The sequence below is a fragment of the Diabrotica undecimpunctata genome, chromosome 2, assembly GCF_040954645.1.
Source record: "Diabrotica undecimpunctata isolate CICGRU chromosome 2, icDiaUnde3, whole genome shotgun sequence".
In the NCBI taxonomy this organism is placed as follows: Eukaryota; Metazoa; Arthropoda; class Insecta; order Coleoptera; family Chrysomelidae; genus Diabrotica; species Diabrotica undecimpunctata.
In genome coordinates this window covers 7,456,400-7,481,600 of record NC_092804.1, presented here as the reverse complement: position 1 = coordinate 7,481,600, position 25,201 = coordinate 7,456,400, and the positions used below count along the sequence as shown (strand labels likewise).

Below are 25,201 nucleotides of genomic sequence, written 5' to 3'. Positions count from 1 at the left end.
ATGAGAATAATTGAAATTGTTGTTTCACCAAATTGAAATATAATTATAAATAAAATTGTTGTGTATATTATGTACATTAAAAAATTATTTCGTCTTTTTTCATGTATCTAGGTATATAAATATTGTATTATTTAATTGATAAAGCATGTGTTTTTTTATTAAGTAAAAAATACATGTGTCAAGGTCTTGATGGTCTGTGCTGTATGTATACATAGAAATATGCTTTATTGTCACTGAAAGTTGTACAATTTTATGAACAAAGCTTACAAAAAGTAAGAAAATAACAATAACAATTAAAATTTACTAAAATTACATAAATTGCCAATATCACAAAATAAAAGATAATAAAGTATACGACCTTATGAACTAATAAGTTTAAGTTGCTGCATGTGATACCCAAATATATACAGTGCTATAGAAAATGTCACACTGAGAGTGCAGTACGGGTAAGATACGGCAATGCTTTTCTTATGGAGAATAAACGCGCAGGGTTGTCGGTTTTCTCCAGCTGTTGGTTGCTCATTGTCTCACAGGACCGGCTTGTATAAAATGCATCTGCCGGCAGTACGAGTAAAATATTTTATATCATGTATACGTATACAGTAGAATATACAATTGAATCATATTCATAAGACTAACATTTGAACACCTCTTTACAAGAACAACATACAATAACTGTAGTTTTAATGTTTTACATAAAATAGAAAAAACCTACATAATTTCTAGGAAAGAATTTGGAAACTTGGAAATGATATTATTTATAGATATTATATATAATATTCAAATTTCCAATTCTTTCATAGAAATTAGATTTTTTCTATTGTATGTAAAATATTAAAAATACAGTTATGTTGTTTCTATAAATAGGTCTTTATTTTTTTTGTAAAACTTCTGCTACAAATTACCATCATTAACATAATCACCTAAATATGGCCATAAACTTGTTTGTCATAATTAGTATTTGATAAACTCCAAGCTTTCCCTATTTCCCTATCCTTAGGATGGGTAGGGGGTGAAAGTGCTTTTAGAAAACGAAACTACACTTCAAAATTTAGTCCGAGTTTCAACAGAGAGCATGGAGTCCCATAAGTTTAAATCCGGTGAATTATTTAACGGTTGCGCTAAACTCGTAGTGTTAAATGTGTTGTGTTTTTTACAAAATACGGAACAACTTAATCTAAGTGCTGCTGTAAGACGTACTTTGTTGATGACTGGTGTTAGCGAAAGAAGCATTTACAATTTCAAAAAAGAAAAAGAACAGAGTGGAACGTTGAAATCGCCAAAAAAACGTAAAAAACGAGTGTGTCAATCAAATTCTAGAATATTTACATATGACGAGGGTGTAAGAAGTATTCTACGGAGAATTGTTCATTGTGAATTTTTTCATGAAAAATTTGCCGCCATTCTTAAAGCATATACATAACTTCATACAAGGTAATGAGAATATACAGCCGTTGTCTCTTTCTACTTTATACAGACTTCTGAAAGATATTGGATTTGTTTATAAGAAACGTGGCCGAAGAAGCATCATGGTGGAGCGAGAGGATATTATTCATTGGCGCCATAATTATTTGAGAACTATACGACGTTTGCTAAAAGACCATTGCAATATCATATATTTGGACGAATCGTAGCGCGTGCTTTTAAAGATCAATACGATAAGTATTATCTTGATGAGTATGCTTCACAACATAATGTTTATATTTTAAGGCTTCCTCCATATCACTGCGAATTGAATCCTATAGAAATGGTGTGGAACCAAGTTAACCGATATGTAGGTACCCATAATACCACTTTTTAAAACGACGAGGTACGCCAGTTGATCGACGACGGTTTCGCACGCGTCACAGAGCAAAATTGGCGCAATTATGTCACTCATGTTGTTGAGAAAACGGAAACTGAGATGTGGACTGCGGACAACCTGCAAGATGACGTAGACCAATTGATAATACACGCGAACACAGGGGAGAGTAGCGAAAGCGAATCCGACATCTCGGATGTAGAGGACGACTTTAGTATAATTAATTGAATATCTGTGAGTAACCTCGATTATTTTACACTGTATAACCAATAAAATGCATTTACCGGTCCAATCAGAGTATGGGCTTTTCGGATATTGGTCTGGGTGCACGGAAATCGAGTTCCCAGAGGTTCCACCCTGTATATTTATAGCTATCAAGAAATGTAATTTAAAATATATTTGTTAGTTTAATAAAGTATAAATATAATATAATGTTAAATAACTTACACTATAAACCTTATACCTGCTCATCTGGTCAAGTGTGGGCAAGGAAAACCATTATCCCATATGGAATAACACAAGGTTTCGCTGAAAACTACCAGGTTGCTATGCCAAAGAACTAGGTAAACTTATGTTGTGTGTAAAAAATGCGAGACTGCATTATGTTTTAACAAGGACAAAAACTGCACTTCAGATTTCCACAAAAAAAAAATTCATAGTAGGTGTTAAAATTTCGCAGTGATTCAAGTGCGCAATTTGTTTTTTTAATAACATCGCCGGGATTAAAAAATGTGCAAAGCTTTTTCGATATTCCCGTTCCCGATAATTTTTCACATATTTACAAAAGAAAAAGTTTTTCTTGGATATTGGGCTGGGTGCACGGAAATCGAGTTACCGGAGGTTCCACCCGTGTATATTTATAGCTATCAAGAAATGTAATTTAAAATACATTTGTTAGTTTAATAAAGTATACAGTTTTATAATAAAATTCTCGCTAAAAACTTAAGGTCTTTTTATTCAAATTCATGCCTCTTATTTGGCTACTTGAAGGCAATTATTTTATCAATATATTATTTTATAATAAATAACAGAGCCCGGCGTAAAGATCTGGGTACGGTTCTGTGACTACCACTTGGACCTGTTTGTATCGCCAAGCACAAGGCGTGAAATCCGGCAATTGTGCATTCCTATATTAGCCGTACTGCACTCTCGGTGTGACATTTTCTATAGTCAAATCAAAAGTCCGTTTCCATCGTATCTTTCGAACGGTTATTGTTGTAATAGTGAAATTTGGAGGGAGGTAATAAACAGACGTAGGCTTCCCAACTAGTTATAACAGGTGACCTTATAGCAAGTAATAAAAGGTATTGAAAATAACTATTTTTTCATAAAAATTTTGTTTAAGTTTAAGCTCATTTTGATGAATAAATTAAATAAATACTAAAGTTGTAGCTTCTCATTTAATTAATAAATATTTAACAAACAGTTCCCATAGTAAGTATTCAAAATGTGCTCCATCTACTTCCTGACAGTAATGCATCTTATTTCTAAACTCCTGCCGTACTCGTTCAAATGTGTCCGGGGAAATTGCCCTACATTCTTCAACAATTCGATGTTTCAAAATGTCAATATTGTCGGGTGCTGTAGCGTAAACTTTTGATTTCAAGTATCCCCATACAAAAATATCTAATGGTGTGAGTTCCGGTGGCTGAACTGGCCATTCTATCGTACCTCGTCGTCCAATCAATCTACCATGATATTCCTCATCTAGGTAACGTCTTACTGCACCATAATGGTGTGCAAGAGCACCATCTTGTTGACACGCTATTTCCAACTTGCCTAATTCATCTGGATTATTCTCCAGAATTTCAAGTATTACCGGTTCAATTGCATTTTGTAACATCTTCAGATACACTTGACCGGTTAAGTTAGTATTGAAAGTTAGCCTGAGAAAAACAGGCCCAACTATGTGGTTTCCCAAAATACCTGCCCAAACATTTTTTTTTTGGAAATTGAGTATGTGTTTCAGAAAGACGTGAGGATTTGTGTCACTCCAATACCTCACATTGTGTGCCTTAACATTTCCATTGAGAAAAAAGTTCTTTCACTACTAAAACAAATTGTTTTTATATAATCTTTTGACTGATTCGGCAAATAGATGCAACTTGGACTGTAAAAGAAATAGGGTTCACTACCATTTCTGAAATTATGTCAATTTTTTGTCATCAATAATTGTTTGTTGACCAAATCGTTTGACATCGTTTGTTATCGATATGATTGTGTTCTATATCTTCTTTGGTCGGCAATATTTTCTTTATTCACTCTTCGTACGTCTGTTTTTCTTGCGTTAGTTTCCCATGTCTAATTTTTGATTATTTTCCATTTTCTTTCTTGTTTTAAATCTACTATCAATGATCAGCTTTGCTTGGACTAGTCTATGGTCGCTAAAAATCATACAGGTGAACGCTCCAACAAGTACCTACTTTAGTTAGAATAAATGTGTTAAAATCACTTCTCTCTTTATATTTATTGGGCTAGATTAAGCCTCAGGAAGAATTTTCACTGATACATTAAGTACACAGCTATAATCACCTATATATCGCCTATTTTCAGTGAAACAGTACCTATAGAACCTTAGATTAAGTAATAACTCCATACACGTTAGATCCAATTATCAGCCTCCCAACTGTGTTATTTTGTACTTCCTTATATCTTCCCTAGACTTGTTCTTAATTATTCTGTTATTTGTATTATACAGTGTGGCACACCGAAAACGAAACAGAGGCATTTACTGGCAGATGATTCCTTTTTTGAAAAAACGCTTGGACCCGTCGATTTTGTTTTCGAGGGGGACACAAAATTGGCATAAAATCACTTTAACATTTGCAGCCCCTTAAGCGGGGGTGGCATCATTCCTAAAATCTTAAATGAAAAGGGGGGTCGAATGATCCATTATTTGAAAGGTCTTTCAACTCCTTTTATAATGATGTAAAATTCATGTATTCAATTCAGTAGTTTTGGAGATTTATTGATTTAAAGTTTAAAGTAGACTTTAATAGGTACATCAAATTAGTTTGTACTTCTTTCAGAAGAAATTTGAGTAAAAGCATTTTCTTGATAACTAAATGCTTTTATTTACTACGCCCATGGTTTACTATTAATAAAAATAGCAATTGAAGTGTCGTTTGTGACAAAAAAAGTTGTTTCTTGAAGAAAGATAAGTAGAGAATGCCACGTACTTATTTTAAATAGGAAATAGTACATTAGTTTGCGATTGATTTGACCAATCTTTGTTGTTAAAATATCATTTATTGCTTTATACATAAATTAACCATGGTATATTCCACGGCAGAAAGGGTTGAAATTATTGAAATATTTTTCGGAAATAATCAGTGCGCTAATAGAACAGCACAAATTTTTAATGAGCGACATGAGAACAATAATGTTCACCGAAAATATGTTCTAGAACTTGTAGCTAAATTTCGGGAAACTGGATCAGTCGCCAATAAAAAACGTAATATTGAAAATCCTATAAGGAACGAAGCAACAGAAGTGGGGGTTTTAGGGCAAGTTATTGTAGATCCTACATTAAGTACCCGCAAATTGCAAACTTCGTGTCGTGTTAGTCGACGTACTATCCAACGGATTCTAAAGGCCCATAATTTTCATCTGTATAAAATTCACCTTGTACAAGAACTTAATGAAGACGATTTTGATAAGCGATTAGAATTTTGTGAAGTTATGAGTGAACGAATTACAAACGATGAACAATTTTTATTTAACATTTGCTTTTCCGACGAATGTTCCTTTTTTTAAATGGTGAAGTAAATCGTCATAATTGTCGATATTGGTCGGACTCTAATCCCAGAATTTACCATGAGGTACACACACAGCAGCCACAAAAATGAAATGTTTGGGCTGGCATTTTTGGCGATCATTTGGTTGGTCCTTTTTTCTTACCTGGAAATTTGACTGGTGAAATGTATTTGGAATTACTGCAAAATGCCATAGATCCTGCGCTAACAGATATAATTGAAAATCAGAATGATGGTCGATACGTTGAGAATATGTTGATGTTCAAACAGGATGGTGCCCCACCACATTACGCATTAAGAGTTCGGCATTATTTAGATCAGACCTTTCCAGGTCAATGGATTGGTAGAAGAGGTGCCGTTGAATGGTCCCCAAGATCGCCAGATTTATCACCTTTGGATTTCTTTTTGTGGGGTTACTTAAAAAGCAAAATCTATGCTACTCAGCCAACACCCTTAGAAGATTTACGACAAAGAATTGTGAATGAGTGCCATCAAATTACTCCTCAAATATTGCAAAATGTCCGGCAACGTTTTCAGCAAAATCTTTATTATTGCATGGAAAGTAATGGTGGTCATTTTCAACTTTGCTGCTATGTATTGATCTCCTCTTACGATGATGTATTTAAACTTTAAATCAATAAATCTCCAAAACTACTGAATTGAAGTACATGAATTTTACATCATTGTAAACGGAGTTGAAAGACCTTTTAAATGATGGATCATTCGACCCCCCTTTCTATTTAAGATTTTAGGGATCGTGCCACCCCCGCTTAGGGGGCTGCAAATGTTAATGTGATTTTATGCCAATTTTGTTTCCCCCTCGATAACAAAATCGACGGGTCCAAGCGTTTTTTTTAAAAAGGAATCATCTGCCAGTAAATGCATCTGTTTCGTTTTCGGTGCGTCACCCTGTATAAAGTATTCTGTAGTTCACAAATTGTCTTTTTCTTACTACATCTTATGTTTCCTTGCTGGGTTTTTAAATTTATCTGTTTTGTAAAATACTATCAATAATATTCAAACAGAGTATAAACAGTTCTATAAAAGTGTAAAAAAAATCGTTAGTCATAGCCCGTGGATTATATTAATGTCGTAGGTCAGTGTACTGCACTATTTATAGTTTCCTAATAGTTTTTTCCTGGTTTTTCGCCAATAAACTTTGCCCCATTGTTCACGTCGCGATCATGAAACTCCGTTCAGTATCATTGGGTGTAAACTGTTCAAAGTCCAAACTGTTGTGTTATCAAGATAATACATCTCTCGTTCAAATATGTATTATCGTATACCTAGTCAGACTTTGTGACCCCTATCGCGTACAACAAAAATTATTAAAAAAAAAATAATAGAACCAAATTTTTAAAATTGTGATTTTAGTGACTCTGTGTTTTATTAAAATGGCAGCCTTGGTGATTATTCTGCTCAAGTGTGCGCATAAAGTAGGTTTCATTATTTTTTTATAATCAGCTTGATTTATCTAACAACAACAATAATATTTTTTATTCAAATGTGTGTTTATGTCGCTCTTTATAATTATAACTTGAAAATTATTGTCGAATTATATTATAAAAACAAATACGTTCGAAATGTTAGTGTGTTTCCTGATCTGATTGAAACTAATTTCATGATCCAACTGTAAATACTCCACTTCATCAGATGGTGATGACTGTTAGTCGTCTGCTCGAAGTGTAGGTGGACTACTGCATGTTGTACTGGGTATTTCTTCAGAATGTGGTACTGGCCTTCTTACTGAATTTAGTTATTTAACAGAATTTAATATACAATAATAACAATTATCTTGACTGAATTTTGATTTATCTTGATTTTTCGTGGTATCTCAAGTGAACACTTAAATATGTTTTGTTTTCTTCTAAGATATATTCATCACATATATATTACAAAACACCTGGTTGGTTTAAGCAACCACGTCTGCTTATGGATGCTTCTTCTTCTTCTTCTTCCTTCTTGTCTGTAGCCTTTAAAGCCTGTTTCTTTTTCAACATTAGCCACCTAAATTGTTTAAATGGGCGTAGGAAATTTCGACACTAAGCAGGTAGCGACTAAAATTTAATGGCAATTTTCGACACCAGCCCCAATTCCCGTTTTTATCTTACAGGTATATTCGACACCAAATAAATATGGCTGCGACATAAATAAAATACCATAATTAATTAATTTATTTATTTTAATAAAAGTAATGTGCATTTTATTTCTTTATAGCTGTAATAATATCTAAATATAATACAACTAGTACCTAATTTTTGTACATTTTACCGTTAATATACTTGTATACAATGATTTATTTGCTATTATAGGAATGATAAGATACAGCGTTTATAAAATCTAACCTACGTATTTGTTGGGATCGTAGTTTATCCATCATTTTCTCCAAAAATGCCAATTTAGCCTTAACAGTAGTATCTTTGATTTTTGCTGGTATATGTAAACTATTTATTTTGACATAAGTGTCTACTTGAAATTCTTTTAACTTTTCAATAAAAATAAAAATAGAAGGATGTGTTGAATAAAAAGAAGAATTAAATCTCGAATGAAAGGATTCACAGGCATTTGTGGTCCTCGCAATAGACGGATTCTGATTAGACCATATGTGTGGTGGAAATAGAGCGCTATCGAAAATGTAATTTTCCAGTAAATAATCTGCATATATATCAAGTGTTGCGTTTATAGGTTTATATGACATTAAATCATAAAGAAAGCATTCTTCAACTTCTGCTGGATTTAAATAAGTTAAACCAAACGTATGCCTTAACCATTTTCCAATTTCTGAATTTGTATCCTTATATTCTTGTACCAAACCCAAAGATTGAATTTTTTTAAACCAGTTTTGGTGTAAGTGATAACGGCATCCACTAATTTTTGCATTGGGCCACATATACAATAAAGCACAGTGAATTGCTTTTTCAAAGTCCACAAATATTTCAGTTGGCTCTAATGATAATTGAAATGTTTCAAAAATCTTAGACCTTAATAAAGAAAATAAATTTTTGTATGTCATTGACAATTTGTCCTTTAACAAACAGTATGCTAAAGGAACATAATGTCCATTTTCCAAGCCATGTATAGTAAATAATTGTAGAAAATATTTGGTACTGTATGAAAATGTACCATCCATATACAAAGTTTTTAATTTACACAACAAACGAATATTTGTCTCGCATGAAAATACAATTACATTTAATTCAGGATGATTTAAAAACAAAAAACTTTCATTGCGACAGGTTTTAGGAGAATAATTACTAACCGCGTTATGGACTTCTGATATGCTTCTTGGTAACGGACCTGGTAACAGTTTACGACGACAGTTGTAAATGTTCTTTCTTATGCTAGCTATGTCAGGAACCGTCAGCAAATTAGCATCACACTCAGCAACAGCAGTTCTTGTAATTTTGGCAGGCTTTTCCGATATGTCCTCTTGGGCTTTTCTTTTAAATGCATTGGTTACCATCTTTACTTCAAGCTTTTTTGGATCGGCTTCATGATTATGTACCAAATCACTTCTTGTGATGGTGAGGTCCTCACAGCCTATTGTAAACACTTTTGCGGAACACTTAGTGTTTCTTTGGATGCAGCGCCAAAATATCTCGCCGCTTTTTAACACTTTCTGTTTCGAGAACGAATGATGCTCCACCACTAATAAATCTCAAGTTTTTGATGATTTGTATAATATTGATTGGTATATTTCTTTTATACAGTAGCTGTAAGACGTAATATTTGTTTTTCTGTACCATAGAAGTCGCATTCCATTCTTTTTGTAAACTTTTCCCAGTATTCATTTTTTTTTCTTCTTACCAAATGCTTTGTTTTATTTCGTATTTTTCTATAGATGTCTCAGGATTCTGGAGTATTTGATGTTTTGTACTTCGTGTAGGCCTCTTGTTTTTCTTTACATTTCTCTTTTATTTCTTTTCTAAACCATGGTGTATTGTTGTTGTTTCTTTTATTTAGTATGACTTTTCGCTTTTTCGACTTTTGTTTAGAATGACAGCGTTTTCCTAGAGCTTCTATTGCTGCTTCTTCAATGTTGTTTTTAATTTTCTCCCAGCTCGCGTTTATATCTTCGATGTCGACTATTTGTTTTAGCTATAGCTTCTCTGCTAACCCTCTTTGGTACATTTGTCTTGTAGAGTCGTTTCACAGTGATTCTATATTGAATTTTTCCTCGGTGATTTCCTGTAGAAAATGTTTTGATGTTAATTTCATTCTTATTTTTGCTAGTACTAGTTTGTGTTCACTCCCTGCATCTGCTGAGTTTAAAGGTTGGATATCTAGAATCTGCTTTGGTGCTTGTGGATGCCATAATCTTAATTATTTTAGTACTAAACATCTTGATAGCTTTGTTCATATTTCAGTTGTCATTTATATGTAAACCCAGGTAAGTCACGGTTTTCTCTATTTTCATACCATATATGTTCGAAGTCTGTAATCATCACCGATATTTTGCTGACTACCATATATTTAATTGTTAAAGTATTAAGTTTTAAGCCGCATTTTTCATTTTTCGGTATCACTGTCACAAATAACTGTAGTTTTTCCGCAGAACTCGCAAGCCACACAGTAACATCCGCGTATCCCAGATTACTGATCATAATTCTGTTGACCATGATACCGACATCAACCCTGGCAATTGCGTCTTTTAGGATATCCTCGAAGTACAGATTAAAAAGCAGTATGACAAGATGCGCCCCTGTCTAACCCATCCACAAAGAATTTTAATTGATTCAGAACTGTTTAGGCCAATTCTGATATTTTCTTGCCGGTAATGGTATAGATTTTATATAATTCTCAACTATGTGTAGTCTATTTCCACTATTTTCTATGTTTAACCTTGTTAAATGCTTTGTCAAAGTCTATAAAACACATATTATGATTGGCATTTTTGCACATCTGAACAAGTACTTGCACGCTGAATAGTACCCCTCCCATTTTCCAAGATTATTACGGAAATCAAATTGCGCATCATTAATTTCTCTTTCAATTCTAACATTAATTCTGAAGTAAATTATCCATAGAACGATTTTTAACACGTGACTCATAAGACTCCTATAAATAGTCGGACCACTTTTTAGCATTTTCTTGGTTTGAAGGGATCACAAATAAGGAATTTTGTCTTTTGGTATTTTCCCTGTTTCGAACACTATATTTTAAGTATTTCTGTTGGTATTTTATCTTGTCCTTTAGCTTTTCTATTTTTTGCTATTCTTATTGCATTTTCTAATTCTTCCATTGTTATTGTGAGATCTGTAATAGTTTTTTTTTTACTTATCGTTCATCACCAAATAGTTATTTAATGTACTCTTTCTATCTTTTTAGTTTATCGATATCGTTTATGATAAAGTTATTTTCTTTATCGGCAAGGTTGTATGATCTTTTATTTAGTACATTAGCTTCTTTGGTACACGGGTTCGTTTGGAAATTGATTATTCCATTTTTAAATTCTTTGTTGATCATAATGTATTCTATTTGTTTTCTAATTGGGTATTCTGACCACGCCCACAGAAGAATTTACAAATGTTTTTTAAAAGCTTAATCTAAATGTCACTAGTTATTTTGTTTTCTTAGTAATTTGTGCGATGTCAATATGCTGTCGATCTTTTTTTATTACTTGTTTTGTGAATTTTTATAACATTTACCACCTGATCTTTTTAATGTTGGGTCCGATATCTGCATTATATTTACATCTACCAGGGATCCGTTTAACTTAAGAACAATTACTGGATCAATAATTATACCTGTGCAACAAAAAGTGGCAAACCTGTGCCACCAATATAATATAAGCTGGTAAAAAACCCAGAATACTGGAATGGGTACCACGAATAAAGATATTTTTATCATTTAATAGAATTTTAAGAATTTGATATAAATTATTTTTTCTTGAACAATATCTTATCTTCAGTTTAATTTTGGTATAACAGTTTATCCATTATATTCTTTTTGATTTATTTTTGAAAATACTATTACTATTCTACGAGACTGCAAAATATAGAGGGTCTAAGACTGGCTTATTATTTGTTTTCAAGCATATCTTTGCATCTAAAACTCAGTTGCTTCAAATATTTTTCAAATAATCAGTCGAATGAAAATGTCGATTTAGTCTCGTGATTCATCGATAGAGTTTCTTCATTGAGTGTTCTTGTGGCATTATTTTCATATAATTTGCACATCTTAGATTGGCTTCTTTTATCTTTACTATTAGGCCAGCTACGTAGAAAAAGTATTCGAAGAATCAGTGGCAGACTCTATTAAGGATATTAAAGTATTTGGCATAATTATTATTGATATAAGTTATGCTGATGATACAGCGACAGATCTTTAATGTCATTTCAATGATGTCTAACTCTTGCTTGCTTGCTTGACTAATTAGTGAAGCTTTGCCTTTGAAAATATATCTCAAGAAGACAAAAACAGTGTTTATAGGTAGAAAGATTTACCGAAATGCAAATATATATGTAACTTTAGTAGAGGACCCTGAGGCTCATCTAAAGAGCAGAGTAGGACAAGCCAGAAATACTTTGCAATTTCACAAGTTGGATTTCAACCTGGGATACAAGATACTCAAGTGTTACGTTTGGCCGGTTCTCTTGTACAGAATGCAATCACGATTTTTAAAGGCGAGATCCATTAACAAACTTGAACTTTTTGAAATGCGGGGCCTGGGCCACCAACACATTTCAAAAAGAAATTATGATCATCATCATCACCAATGGCGGTACAACTCTTCGTGAGTTTTTGCCGCGTTTACTATTGCCTTCCATGTTTTTCGGTCCTATGCCAGTAATTCCCATTGTCGCACTTCCATTTTCCCTAGATCTTCTTTGACTGCATCTTTTCACCTTTTTTTAGGCCGCCCTACAGACCTTCTTCCCATTGGCCTTTCCCAGAACACATTGTTTATATAAAGAAATTATGAATAATTAAAAATTAGGAAGTGTTAAGAAGAGTGAAACTTCATGATAGAAAGTTTGATTATGTACAAATAAGAATACTGCATTTTTAGGGCACATATTACGAGTAGAACGAAACTAGAAGGAAAGATAGAGGATAACAAATGTCTAGGACGTAGAAAGATGTCATGGCGGCATTATATTCGCCAATGAACAAAAATCCACAGTTACGAAGTTTTTTTCAATGAATGCAAAATAAAATAATGTAATCCTGACTATTTAGAATCTCACCTGACAAGTCAATGTATAGTGAACTCCTACGCAGAAATGCACGGCATCTTAAGAATAAGAAAATTTTGTATATACCATTTAAATGATTTTGTTTTTTAATAAGCTAGGTCTTTTTTATTGGTCATAAAACTTGTAGTTAATTCAAATCATAAAATTCTTGAAACACATATTTAATGTGTAGTTCTTATTCAGTACAAGCGATAAAAATTATTAATGCACGTCCATTATACCAAATAATTATGTATACAACATTTTTTATCTTTGTTTTCATTGATAAGTACAAATACTATTATTTAGTAATTCAGGTCAAATCGTTTATCATTTATGTTATTTTTATATATATTTTATAGAAATATTTGGTTAATGTATAATACAAAGAATTTTTTTGTCGATTAAGATAAAATCGTTTTTGAACTTGATATATCATTATCATTCCGGCTTTACAACCCTGCGTGGATCCTAGCTTCCTCAAGAATTTCTCTCCAGTCGTCCCTATCAATCGCCTTTCTTTTCTAAGCACGTATTCCCATATTTCTCATGCCTTGTTCTGGGTCTTCCTCTTCTGCTCTGACCTATGGGTCTATCAAGGAGCGTTTTACTAGCTGAGACATGTTGTTCCCAAATATAATAAACCAGTGGCTCCAGAATAACAATATCGAAACCTTACCATGGCCCAGCTACATTCCAGATTTAAACCCATTCGAGAATGTGTGGAGGGTTATTATAAAACGGTTGTATCGGCGTAATTTTATAGCTCAAACTGCTGAAGAGCTGTGGCACGGTATACAACAGGTTTGGAAAGAAGACAATTTCATAGTTCCTTTCACGAGGATGGATCAAAGACTACAAGCTGTTATGAATGCTGAGGGAGATATTACAAAATCTTAATTTTATTTTTACATACCTAAATTTAGTATAGTTTTGGTTTTCCAGGCTCTCGCTTTCTTTCGAGAGTTTTTTGTTCCCTCCATTTTTTATTAATAGAAAAACTATGGTTCTGCTTATGTTAAAATGTTTGGCCGCCTCTGAGAGTGTCCAGTTATTTTTTAATTTGGTTACAATTGTTGCTTTAATATATTGTTGAGTTAAGTCGTTTGTTTTAATCTTTTATATAATAATTTTTTTTCAGACACATTTAAATCTTAGACCTAAAAATATCCTTCATCTTTCCAAATGCAGCCCAAGCGAGCTATATTCTTCTTTTCAGCTCGATTGTTTGGTTGTCTCGACTTATTCTGATCTGATGGCCCAAGTATTTATAGGAGTCAACTGGCTCAGTATCTTTGTCTTGTACTGAGATGTTTTTGTTGTGGACTAAATTTGTCATAAATTGTGTTTTTTAGAAATTCATTTTAAGACCAACTCTTTTTGTGGCAGTATAGAATTCTTGTAGTATTATCTGTGCCTGATCAAAGCTGTCTGCAATAAAAACGAGGTCATCTACAAATTTAAGGTTATTTAAAAATTTTCCATCTATATTGATGCCCTTTTCGTTCCAATCTATTGTTATACAAGCGTATTCTAGCAAAGTTGTAAATAATTTAGGAGACATGTTGTCTCCTTGCCGAATACCTCTTTCAATACGAAAGGTCCCAGTATCTTCATTAAGTCTTACACAGACTGTAGCATGCTGATAGATGTATCTGATGAGGGATGATCTATTCTACATTGTGTTAGAGCGTGGAGCATTTCACTTTGATTGACCATATCAAATGCTTTTTTAAAGTCGACAAAGACAAGTATCAGGGGTGTATTATATTCAATGGTTTTTTTCAATCAACGACTTAATGGTTTGCAAATGATCATTTGTTCCGTATCCAGCTCTAAATCCTACTGGCTCGCAAGGTTCATAGAAATCTAATAATTATTTATGTACTCTTTATAAAATGAAGGAATTCACAATAATATCAAAATTTAGACCTTAATAGTTATTACAATTTACGGATTAACATTATGTAATCAATTGTTTGTTGTTTGTTTATTTTATTATTTGTCTGTCATAATAAATATAATATAATGTCAGACCAATCAAATACACTGCTCAAAATGATCAAATCTTACAAAGAGTCGTATCAGTTTTTTTAGGAACCAGCTGTACGTCTTTGCTGCCTTCTTCTTCTTCTTTGTTTGCCCTATCCGTTTTGGACGTTGGCTATTAACAAGGCTATTTTGACTTTGTTTACGGCACCTCTGAACAGTTCGGTCGATGTTAGTCCGAACCATTGTCGCAGGTTATGCATCTATGAGTGTCGTCTTCTTGCCGGTCCCCTCCTACTGTCGATTCTTCCTTGGACTATTAACTGTAGAAGCCGGTACTTAGTATGCCTCATGACATGTCCGAAGTACTCAAGCTTCCGTTTCTTTACGGTGAAGATTATTTCTTTGCTTTTGCCTATTCTCTGCATTACTTCCACGTTAGTGCTGTGGTCTGTCCAGGATATCCGAAGAATACGGCGATATATCCACAGCTCAAAGGATTCTAGTTTCTTCAGGGTGGCTTCCGTTGTGGTCCATGCCTCTGCTCCATAGAACAAGACCGGGAAGACATAACACTTGACCAGTCTTAATTTTAGTTCCATTGAGATTTTGCTTGTGAACCACTTTTTCATATTGTTGAACGCATTTCGCGCTTTTTGCTGCCAATGATAGTAAATATAGAAACAAATTCTATGGTATTCGTATAGGTTAAATAAGGTAAAAAAGAACTGTGGGATTAAGTGGCAATATAATTGTAAAGAGAAATTTTAAAAATTGTTGACTTTGTAAGAGCTTTGCTTACATAGCTCTCTATCAATACCAAATAAAGTGTAGTTGTATACAAAATTAAGGTATTATGAAAAGCACTAACATTCTGTAAGCATAAACGTCAATTAAAGTAATTCCAATATTACAAATTGTAGGTAATTTCCTTTCTATATTAATAATTATTAAATTAAATTAAAATTAAAAAATTATCGAAGTACAATGTCAAAATACAATAGCTTCTGAACAATATTAAAAAATGCTACTCTTGTTTACTACATACAATGAATAAATACAAATACAACATAGTAAGTCCTCTCCTAAAAAAAACATAAATACCGTTGAATTTCTGCTGTACGGTTCAGTGAACTTTGTGTTTTTTGGATAGATTAATACCTATTTATATATAAAGTCAATGAAAAAAATGTTCTCTTTCCCAATACTATTACTCGAAACTCAAGACATCATATTGTACTGATAAATCTAATAAACCAAATATTATCATTAATAAAAAGGGTTATTTTGATAGGTCGTCGAACTGATAAGTATCTGATATTTAAGAACTTATAAACAACTAGAAAAATAATGGTAAACACTACTGCGTTTATCATGCTGATAAAGATTCGAACCAATTCTTTTATCAAGTTTATTCAATGATCGAAGATTGGGATAGTAAATCTACAGTTAATAAAAACAAATTTATTTCAAAAAGTCCCTTTCACAAGACAAACCAGTGGCGCACCCTAAAAACCAGGTTTTAAGGTTAAACCCCCACCCCCCCCCCCAGGACCCTATCCGACCACTGTTACTCACACATTTTAAACTCAAAATGACCCCCCCCCCCCCAGAGGCAAATTCTAGTTGCGTTACTCCGACAAACATAAAACCACAAACGATATTTTTAAATCGAAAGTTGTTTTTTGAACTTGAACTTTGAGCCTGCATATCCGAAAATTTAAAACTATTAGAGCAGTAAATGAAGAGAGTCTAACAAATAAATAACAAATAATTCAAAGGTGGAGGTCATACTGCGAAAATCATTTTAAATTAGAGCCAATAATTATAAGATCAGAAGTGGAGGCAGCACTCAAAAGTGCGTAAAGCACAGGTTTAGAGCAGGTAATAGCAGAAATGATCCTGGTAATTGGCAAAATCATACGGCAAACATGTAAGTAGCCAGATGACTGAACCACTTTAGTTTATGTATCAATCAACAAAAAAGGATCCAAAGAAATATCCGACAAGTATAATAAATATTAGACTTACAATTAATTTAATTATATCAATTGCGCATACTATAACTTACTATGTATTGCTAGGTCTTCGGCTAACTTCTTCTTCTTCTTCTTTTTATGTAGAGATGACTCTGTTTGTTTTTCAATGTGCCTCCAGTAAGTTGTCGTTCCATCGTTTTCGTGGTCTTCCTACTGATCGTCTTCCTATTGGGGAACCGTCTCTTGCCGTCTTTACTACACTATTTGTTGTCATTTGGCTTATATGATCCTTCCATTCTGCTATTTCTTAACCAGTTCTTGATGTTCTTCACCTTGCATCTACGTCATATATTTGTAGTAGCTCTGTTTCATACTGTCTTGCCATCAATTTTTCACCTCTGCTGTTTCTAACATTCTTTTAGTCCTCTCTGTGTCAGGTCGCGTTTCTGCCGCATATGTCATTATTCGTCTGATGACTGTTATGTAAATTCTGCCTTTCATTTCTTTCCCGATATTTTTATTTCTCCATATTGTTCCATTCAGACAGCCTGGGCCACTGTTTGCTCTATCCACTTGATCGTCCACTTCAGTTTCGAGCTTTTCGTAGCTAGGTAGTGCGATACCTAGATATTTAAACTCCATCACTTGTTCTATTATTCCACCACTTCCAGCATTTACATCTTAGTAAATTTGCTGTTGTAACCATGCGTTTTGTCTTTTTTTGGGGAAATTAACGTGTTAAATTTTTGGCGATTATATTAAATTGGTGCAGCATACATTGTCTGCAGCGTAAATCGTCTTCACTTTGAGAAAGTAGTTTTGCGCTGTCTATATAGCAGATTATTTTAAGTTGCTTTTCTCCCATTTGATAAACTTCTTCAGTTCTTACTTTTTTTATTATTTCATCCATAATCAGGTTTAACAATAGAAGACTTAGGGAATCTTCCTGTCTTATCCCATTGCTAGCTTCAATAGGGTCGGTTAGGTCTTTTACTTTTACTTTTATTGTGTTGTTTTGGTAGATATTTTCGATCGTTTGAATTATTACTAGAGGTATTCTCTTGCGCACAATAAGTGGATAACGTCTTTTAATTTGACCCAGTCAAATGCCTTCTTAAGATCCACGAAACGTAGATATACCGGTTTGTATTCTAATGATTTCTCTTGCACTTGCCTCATTATAAATATAGCGTCGGTGCATGATCTTCCCGACCTAAAACCTTGTTGTTTTTCTGCTGGTGTTATAATTTCATTCAGTTTATTTGTTATTACTTTGGTTGTTATTTTAGTGTTTTGTTTAATAAATTAATTCCTCTAATTTTCCGGGTTCGATTGGTTTCCCTTTTTGAAGAGAGGTATTAGGATGCTTGATCTCCATTCTAGAGGAATTCTGTTTCGTTCTATTATTTTTTGGAGTAGTTTTAATAGTTGTTTGGTCAGATCTGGTCCTCCGTACTTTGTGAGTTCGTTCGGTATTCTGTCCTTTCCTGGTGATTTTCTATTTTTTAATTTCTCTAGTGCTTTCTTTGCCTCTTCGTCCTTAATATTTATTTCTTCATTTGTCGTTAGCTCTGGCGTTGGTAGTTCATTATCGTCACCTTTAGCAAATAGGAATCGAAAGTAATCTACCCATGTTTCTTTGTGAATGTGTATCGTTTTTATTAGTTCGTTCATCTCTTTTACCTCTTTTCTTTGTCCTCTGATCATTCTTCATATTTCTTTTTGTATTGCGTAAAAGTCGTGTTCCATCTGTTTTGAGAATCTCTGCCAGTGTTCCCTTTTTATTTGTCTAACTTAAGTATTCGTTTCATTTCTGATTCATTTATAGTGGTTGTATGCCTATTGTGTTTGTTGTGTTCCGTATAGTAAAAAGGCTTTTTTTTCTTCAAATTTTGTCTTCACTTAATCTCTTAACCATTTTGGTTTTTTTTTTGGTATTTTAGTGTTTAACTAAGTGTATGTTAACTTAGTTGTTGTCAGGTAACTTAAATGCTATAATATAAATTGTTATTATTACTGTCAGATATAATTATAAATTATGCCAGTATTATATGTGCACAATTTTCAAGATTATATAAAGTATTGTGCAGTAATTGTCGCACATTTACATGTCATTATTTGGATGTGCGACAATTACTGCACCACTGCCGTTAGACCATACGCTAGCAAAGCCATGCTGCAGATTATCTTAAAAAGCCTTACGTCGCTTGCTCTTTGAAATACCAGACGAGCAGGCACGATTTTGCCAGGAAGGGGCATCAGAAAACAAATTTTGAACTTAGGGCAGATAATCAAAAAATCAAGAAAATTTATGTAAGCACGCGCATTTGTTTTATTGATTACAGTAAAACATTTGACTGTCAGATTAGACAAAATATGGAGATATCTAAAAAAAATGGATGCTCCAAAACACCTACTCGCATTACTTCTCTACTTCAAAATCGTTTAAAGTTGCTAAGAGCGTAAGTCAAGGTTTTGTGATAAGCCCCATCCTCTTTACCATCTATTATGCGCGACGCAATCTCAGAATAAAAAGTATTCGTATATATTGGAGGCCAGAGAATCAACAACTTAAGGTATGTAGATAATACAACGCATTTTGTTGAATCCTGGAAAAAATTGACGGAGCTGCTAGAACGAGCACAATAAGTGGGATTTAAAGCAAAGCTGTCCAAAAAGACAAAAAAAAATGGTGATCATCGATAAAAGAAATATCAACCAACCATAATTTGTCAGAATCCATGACATCGAAGTTGTGAATCAATGTTTATAACTGGGTATCCTCATCATCAACTTTGAAGTATGCACCCAAGAAAGTAGATCAGCAATGGCCAAGGAAATAATGACAAGGGTCATCAAAATCTGGAAAAGTCTCAACATCATGGTTCTGAATGCTGGTCGAGTATGTTTTGCTACCCAAAAACGTTGCAAAAGCACTGAACTGCAAGAAGAATAAACAAGTTGATTATAAGACAGCTGTAGATTATAAAAAGGCCCTGAAACGGTCTTACTAAAAAAATCACTGCTTACTTTGGTGATGTGGTGTGTAGAGATGGTTTGGAGAAGCTGACATTGCAGGAGAGGATGCAAAGAGCGAGAGCCTGGGGAAGAAGACCAAAACAAGATATGTGGACCACATTAAAGAAGACGGTGGAGCCTCACTAAATACACTATTGTTTCATGGTTGCAGAGGACAAAGAATCGACAAGTACATATATAATCAGTTACTAACTAAGATTATAAAAAATGCATCATTCAAACAGTTTATGAGGTAGAATCTAAATTTATAAGTTCGAAACAACTATCTTAATTTGATATTTTGTTCTATGGTGAACACATGTTTATCTTAAATAATGTACAGTAATAAACAGTTGACTTTTATGTACTGCTCTTCAAAGTTGTTGCAGCATACGTAAAAAATCATCCTCACTTGAGAGAATAGTATTGCCTCGTCCGCTAACAGAATATTTTAAGTTGTTTTTTTTTCACTCGGTACCCTTTTTTAGTTTTTACTTTTTTTATTATTTCATCCATGATCAGGTTAAATAACAGAGGACTCAAGGAAATCCCATGTATTATCTCATTACCAACTTCAGTTGGGACAGTTAGTTCTTTTTCTACTTTTATTTTTATTGTGTTGTTCTGGTAAACACTTTCGATCCTTCTGATTATTCCTAGAGGAATTTATCTTGCGTTCAATGAGTGGATAACGTCATTTAATTTGACTTAAGGTCCATGAAACATAGATATGTCGGGTTTTTGTATTCTAAAGATTTCTCTTGCACTTGCCTCATTATATATATAGCATCGGTGCATGATCTTCCCAACCTAAAACCTTGTTGTTCTTCTGCTAGTGTTCTTATTTCATTCAGTTTATTCGTTATCATTTTAGTTGTTATTTTGGTGTTATGTTTAACAAATTAATTCCTCTGTAATTCTCTAGATTGAAAATATTCGTTTTTGTGACTTGATTAGTTCCTCGTTCAGAGTCCAGTTTCACATAAATATATTTATAATATGTAAATGTATGGTATAATATGGTTATATATGATCAGTTGTTCACCTTTACAGATATTGTGCAGTTATTTTAAAGTCAAGATTAAAAACCAAATGACAAAATGTCAATTTATGTATTATTAATGCAGTACAAACATCACCAATCTATTAATAAACACTGAGTGAGTTTGACGAATAAATGACAAAGTTTTAAAGTAACTAAACCATAACAATTAAAATTAAAATAAATTTTAACACTTTCAAGTTTACTGATCTTTAATATACTAATCCTTTACACTAAAAATAGAAATTGTTACACATAGTTCTCTGAATTCGGCTAGTTAAAATCACAATACATATGCATTAAACGTCAAATGATGAATAACCATGACCTTAACGGACCATTTCATCACCACCTACTTTTAAACGTTTTTGTTTTTGGGGTTTAACAAAATATTCACGAATGTAAATATATGAGAGCATTAATATAAGTATGCTGTCATAACTATATAAACAAAAGTAAGAGAAATACAGGAGCGTTCAAAAAGTACCTTTATCTTCCAGAAACAGATATATGTAATTTGTTTTATATAAATCGTCGTACTATGTAGTAAAAATCATGGGTCTATAATACTTTTAGTAGAAAACTTAGTTAAGCATTCCATCTTTCTTGATAAGGCCGAACAGCTGGTCTGAATCATCCCGTAGTTGGTCGTAAAGACTTTTGATAAAAAAATACGGTTGCAAAATACGCAGCCCTTTAGAAGTACAGGATCGCTTACAAAAGTATTTCTTCTTTGTTTATTATATTATTAGAGACAGATATGTAGAATATTTTTTATGTTCCATCTCCTGATCGGAGGTTGACTCAATTTGCAGCTGCTCTAAACTTTGTTTTCGGCCTAAGTCTCCTTTTATCCAAGGTCCTTTCCTTTCTTTTTTAATTTTTTATCTATATATATATATATATATATATATATATATATATATATATATATATATATGAATAGTCATGAAATCCAATGCGCCAACATGGTCAAATATCTATGTCTTAAATTAGATACAAAGTTACGCTTGAAAGCTCAAATTAAAAAGAAAGAAGAAGTACTTTGTGTATAGATAATACAAGAAAATGTACAGGCTACTGAGAATCCACTCACGTGTTTAAATACATGAGGTTTATCAAGCCCTAACTAATAATCTAAATAATAATCTTTACATTGCCACTGTTTTTTGTGATTATGCCAAAGCTTTCGATTGTGTAAATCACATTTTGATAAAAAAACTAAATTTATACGGAATTCGAGGTATTTCTTTGAATTGGTTCGAATCTTACGTGAGGAATACGAAACAACTAGTTAGAGCAAATGATACTAACTCTAGTCACAAAGGTATTATATTTGGAGTACCACAAGGTTCGGTACTAGGTCTTCTACTTTTCCTTATCTTTATAAATGACATCACTACCTTAAAAATCGATGGAAAATTGTTCTTTTTGCTGATGATACCAGTAATACTTAGAGGAACTCTAATATTCCAACTTTTTATGGAATTCTAACTTCTGATCTTCTTTTTCTTCATGTGCCATCTCCTCTAAGAAGGTTGGCAACCATCATGGCAATTCACACTTTCGATACCGCTGCTCTAAAAAGGTCAGCAGAAGTGGAGTTAAACCAAGCTGTCAAATTGTTTAATAAGGAGATGCGTCTTCTTCCGCGACTCCTTCTACCCTCAGGTTGCAGTTGTCTGACTTTAATTGTAGTCCAAACTTCGGATCTACTTAAAATAAAAACCTGGTCCGAGTCTAATTTACTCTCTTTTAGCGTGGATAAGACAGTAGCATTATCACAGGAGCTCTTCAACCCTTGCTTCTTAATAACAGCCAGATGAGTATCGTTAATTCTATAAAATTTCTTGGTATTTTTATAGACAGCAACCTTTAATGCTATTTTCATATCGATTTATTAAGTAAGAAACTTGCCTCAGCCTGCTATGCAATAAGATCTGTTTCGAAGGAAATCAATTTAGCATCTTCCAAAGTAACACATTTTTCTTTGTTCGAGTCTCATCTTCGATATGACCTTCCTTTTGTGATTCTAGCACAGCTGCCCAATCTGATGTTATTTTTAAATTGCAGAAAAAAGCAATACGGTATCTTTTTGGCCTCAGTAGAGTAACACATTACAGAAGCTACTTAAAAAATCACGGGATTTTAACGCTTTCCTCTTTATATATTCTAGAAACTGTTTTCTTAATTCGTAAACACCTACATGTTTTTCCAGGAATACCTAATCATGACTACTCCACCAGGAATTCAAGATTTGATATGTATTTACCGATCCCGTCCACCGACTTAGTAGAGAAATCTATATTATTCGGCAAAAAAATTATACAACCATCTCCCTTTGCAACTTAAATCTACAACTGAAGAGTGGCCGAGCTAAGTGATCTAAGTACCAAAATTAACAATTGCCAGAAATCAAAAAAAAACTTTATTAACCAAAAAAATAAAACAAATATATAATTCTTTATGGAAATTCCGCTTTATTAACAAGTACCTAAATAAATGAAATAAATAATAAACTCAATAAATGAAGAAAAAATGGAAATGATCTAAGTCCATAGGAATAATATTTGACTAAATATCTAAAATAGAGGTGAAAAATGCTCTATTTTCGTGATTAATGAATTCTAGCATGGCGCGAAGGTCTTTTTTCTTACTTTCGTTTATTTGCTGAACACCAGAAAAACCCAAGAGCTCTGTCGACTTTAACTTTTGGACAGTCACACCTTTTTTCAATACACGACACTTCTCCCATCCAATTAAGTCACTAAAATTTTTCTTGTACCACACTGTTCCCGGCTCTTCTTTCGTCACACGTAACCAGGATGCTTGAGTAATACCAAGTTTAGATGTATCTATACATTCTGATGATATTTTATCGAAATCAAAACTAAAAGTCTGTAAGGTCTAAAAGGTCTAGCAGCAGCAATTACAGTTTTTAAATCGTTTACTGTTTGAAGCTTGGAACATTTTGCTCGTTTCTCTATAAGAGCAAAACCTCTATCTAAAGATGAAAAGCTATGACCGGAAACTAAAAATTTATGATCAATGGTATCAAAATGTCCATTAGCTACTAAGAAAATGTATAAGAAGATAAACATTCGGTTTTTTAGTTGACCTGTACAGTTGTCGCTCCATATACATAGTTTTCGCTTATAAGTTGAAAGCTCTCCTGTATTCAAGGCTTGTAAAAGACATGATGCCATTTGGTTCCCACCACGACCCGATTGTCCTTCATGCCAGATGCACATTATCCCATCTGCAGTATCTTGCATGTGTATTCCAAAATTGTAGCATGACAATTGACGGCTGTAATACATACTACTATGCGTCAATTTGGGAAGCGAAAATACTTTTTGTAGATCCATGGTAATGGTACAGGTATCGCTACCTGGAAGAGTACTGCTCGTACCATCTTCTTGAAAAACATTAAGAGCTTTATCTGTTTTTCTATGATGTAATTCCAACTCATTTTTAGCTTTTCTGGATATACTAAGGTCTTTGTCCTTGCCTCTTAAAAAAAGTAAATCGCAAGTCTTACAGGTGTCAACTCTAGGTTTTCTAAAAGAAAGATTCGGAAAATCCTTTATAAAAACTTTCCTATAGAATTTGCATGTTGTGGTGCTGTCAGGATGTTTTATTTTAAAAGAGTTGTATAGCTTATTAACATTGAGGTCTGGACTGAGATATTCCTTTTCACTTTTTGAACGACTGTAGTGGCTCTCGTTCCTCGGGAAGCTATTGATGTGATTCTTTACCATCTGTCTGTCATGAAGAGTATACTTAAATTTTCTAACACCTCCTCGTTTATCCTTAAAGGTTGTATGTCCCTCCTTTTTACGCCTAACAATCGTAGTAATCTTTTGCGGACTTATAGCAAATATTTCCAAAAACGTTTTTTTACAAACTCTTTTCACATTACCTTCCCCATCTGGAACAAAAAAAGCTACGGTACACTGTCGTCTACTTTCTGATGAATCACCAGAACTACCATTGCGGCGACGTTGGATTGGTAAAACTTGCAATAATCCCATGAGATAGCTGCCTTGCTCGTTGAGTTCAAGGCCATGATACAAGTCGAAAAGCTTAATTTTCATATCAACCACGTCTCTACAGCTGAATTTACATTTGCACGTGATCTAAAATAGAAAAATCTCACGATAATATATCATATCAACAAAGCCAAAGTAATAATAAAAAAAGTTTTAGGTAGTTATTCACAAATTTCAAGCGAAATATCTGTTAAAAATCTCGTACTAACCTCATTTTTTGGAATGGCCCTTCCAAGTTTTTGCAGCTTACATTTTTGTGCAATGTTGGGTTTCCCACTTAATCTAGCTTCACTCTGTTTTTTTTTGACGATATTGTTTTCTTTTTATCATCAAACGCACTAGAATCCATTATATTTACTTTAAAACACAAATTCATCAATCGATTCT

General features: G+C 33.2%; 1 protein-coding gene across 9 annotated transcripts in view; it reads left to right on the top strand.

The window, feature by feature from the left end:
- LOC140434136 (protein peste-like) overlaps positions 1 to 25,201 on the top strand; it is a 149,735-nt gene that overhangs the window by 106,369 nt on the left and 18,165 nt on the right. The window contains exon 1 of one of the 9 annotated variants that reach the window (XM_072522181.1): positions 6,834 to 6,992. The exons of the other annotated variants lie outside the window; for them this stretch is intronic. Coding sequence (XP_072378282.1) covers positions 6,951 to 6,992 — 42 coding nt within the window. The 5' untranslated portion in view covers positions 6,834 to 6,950. Of the gene's footprint in view, positions 1 to 6,833; positions 6,993 to 25,201 lie in introns of those variants that run through there. 9 annotated transcript variants of the gene reach the window in all.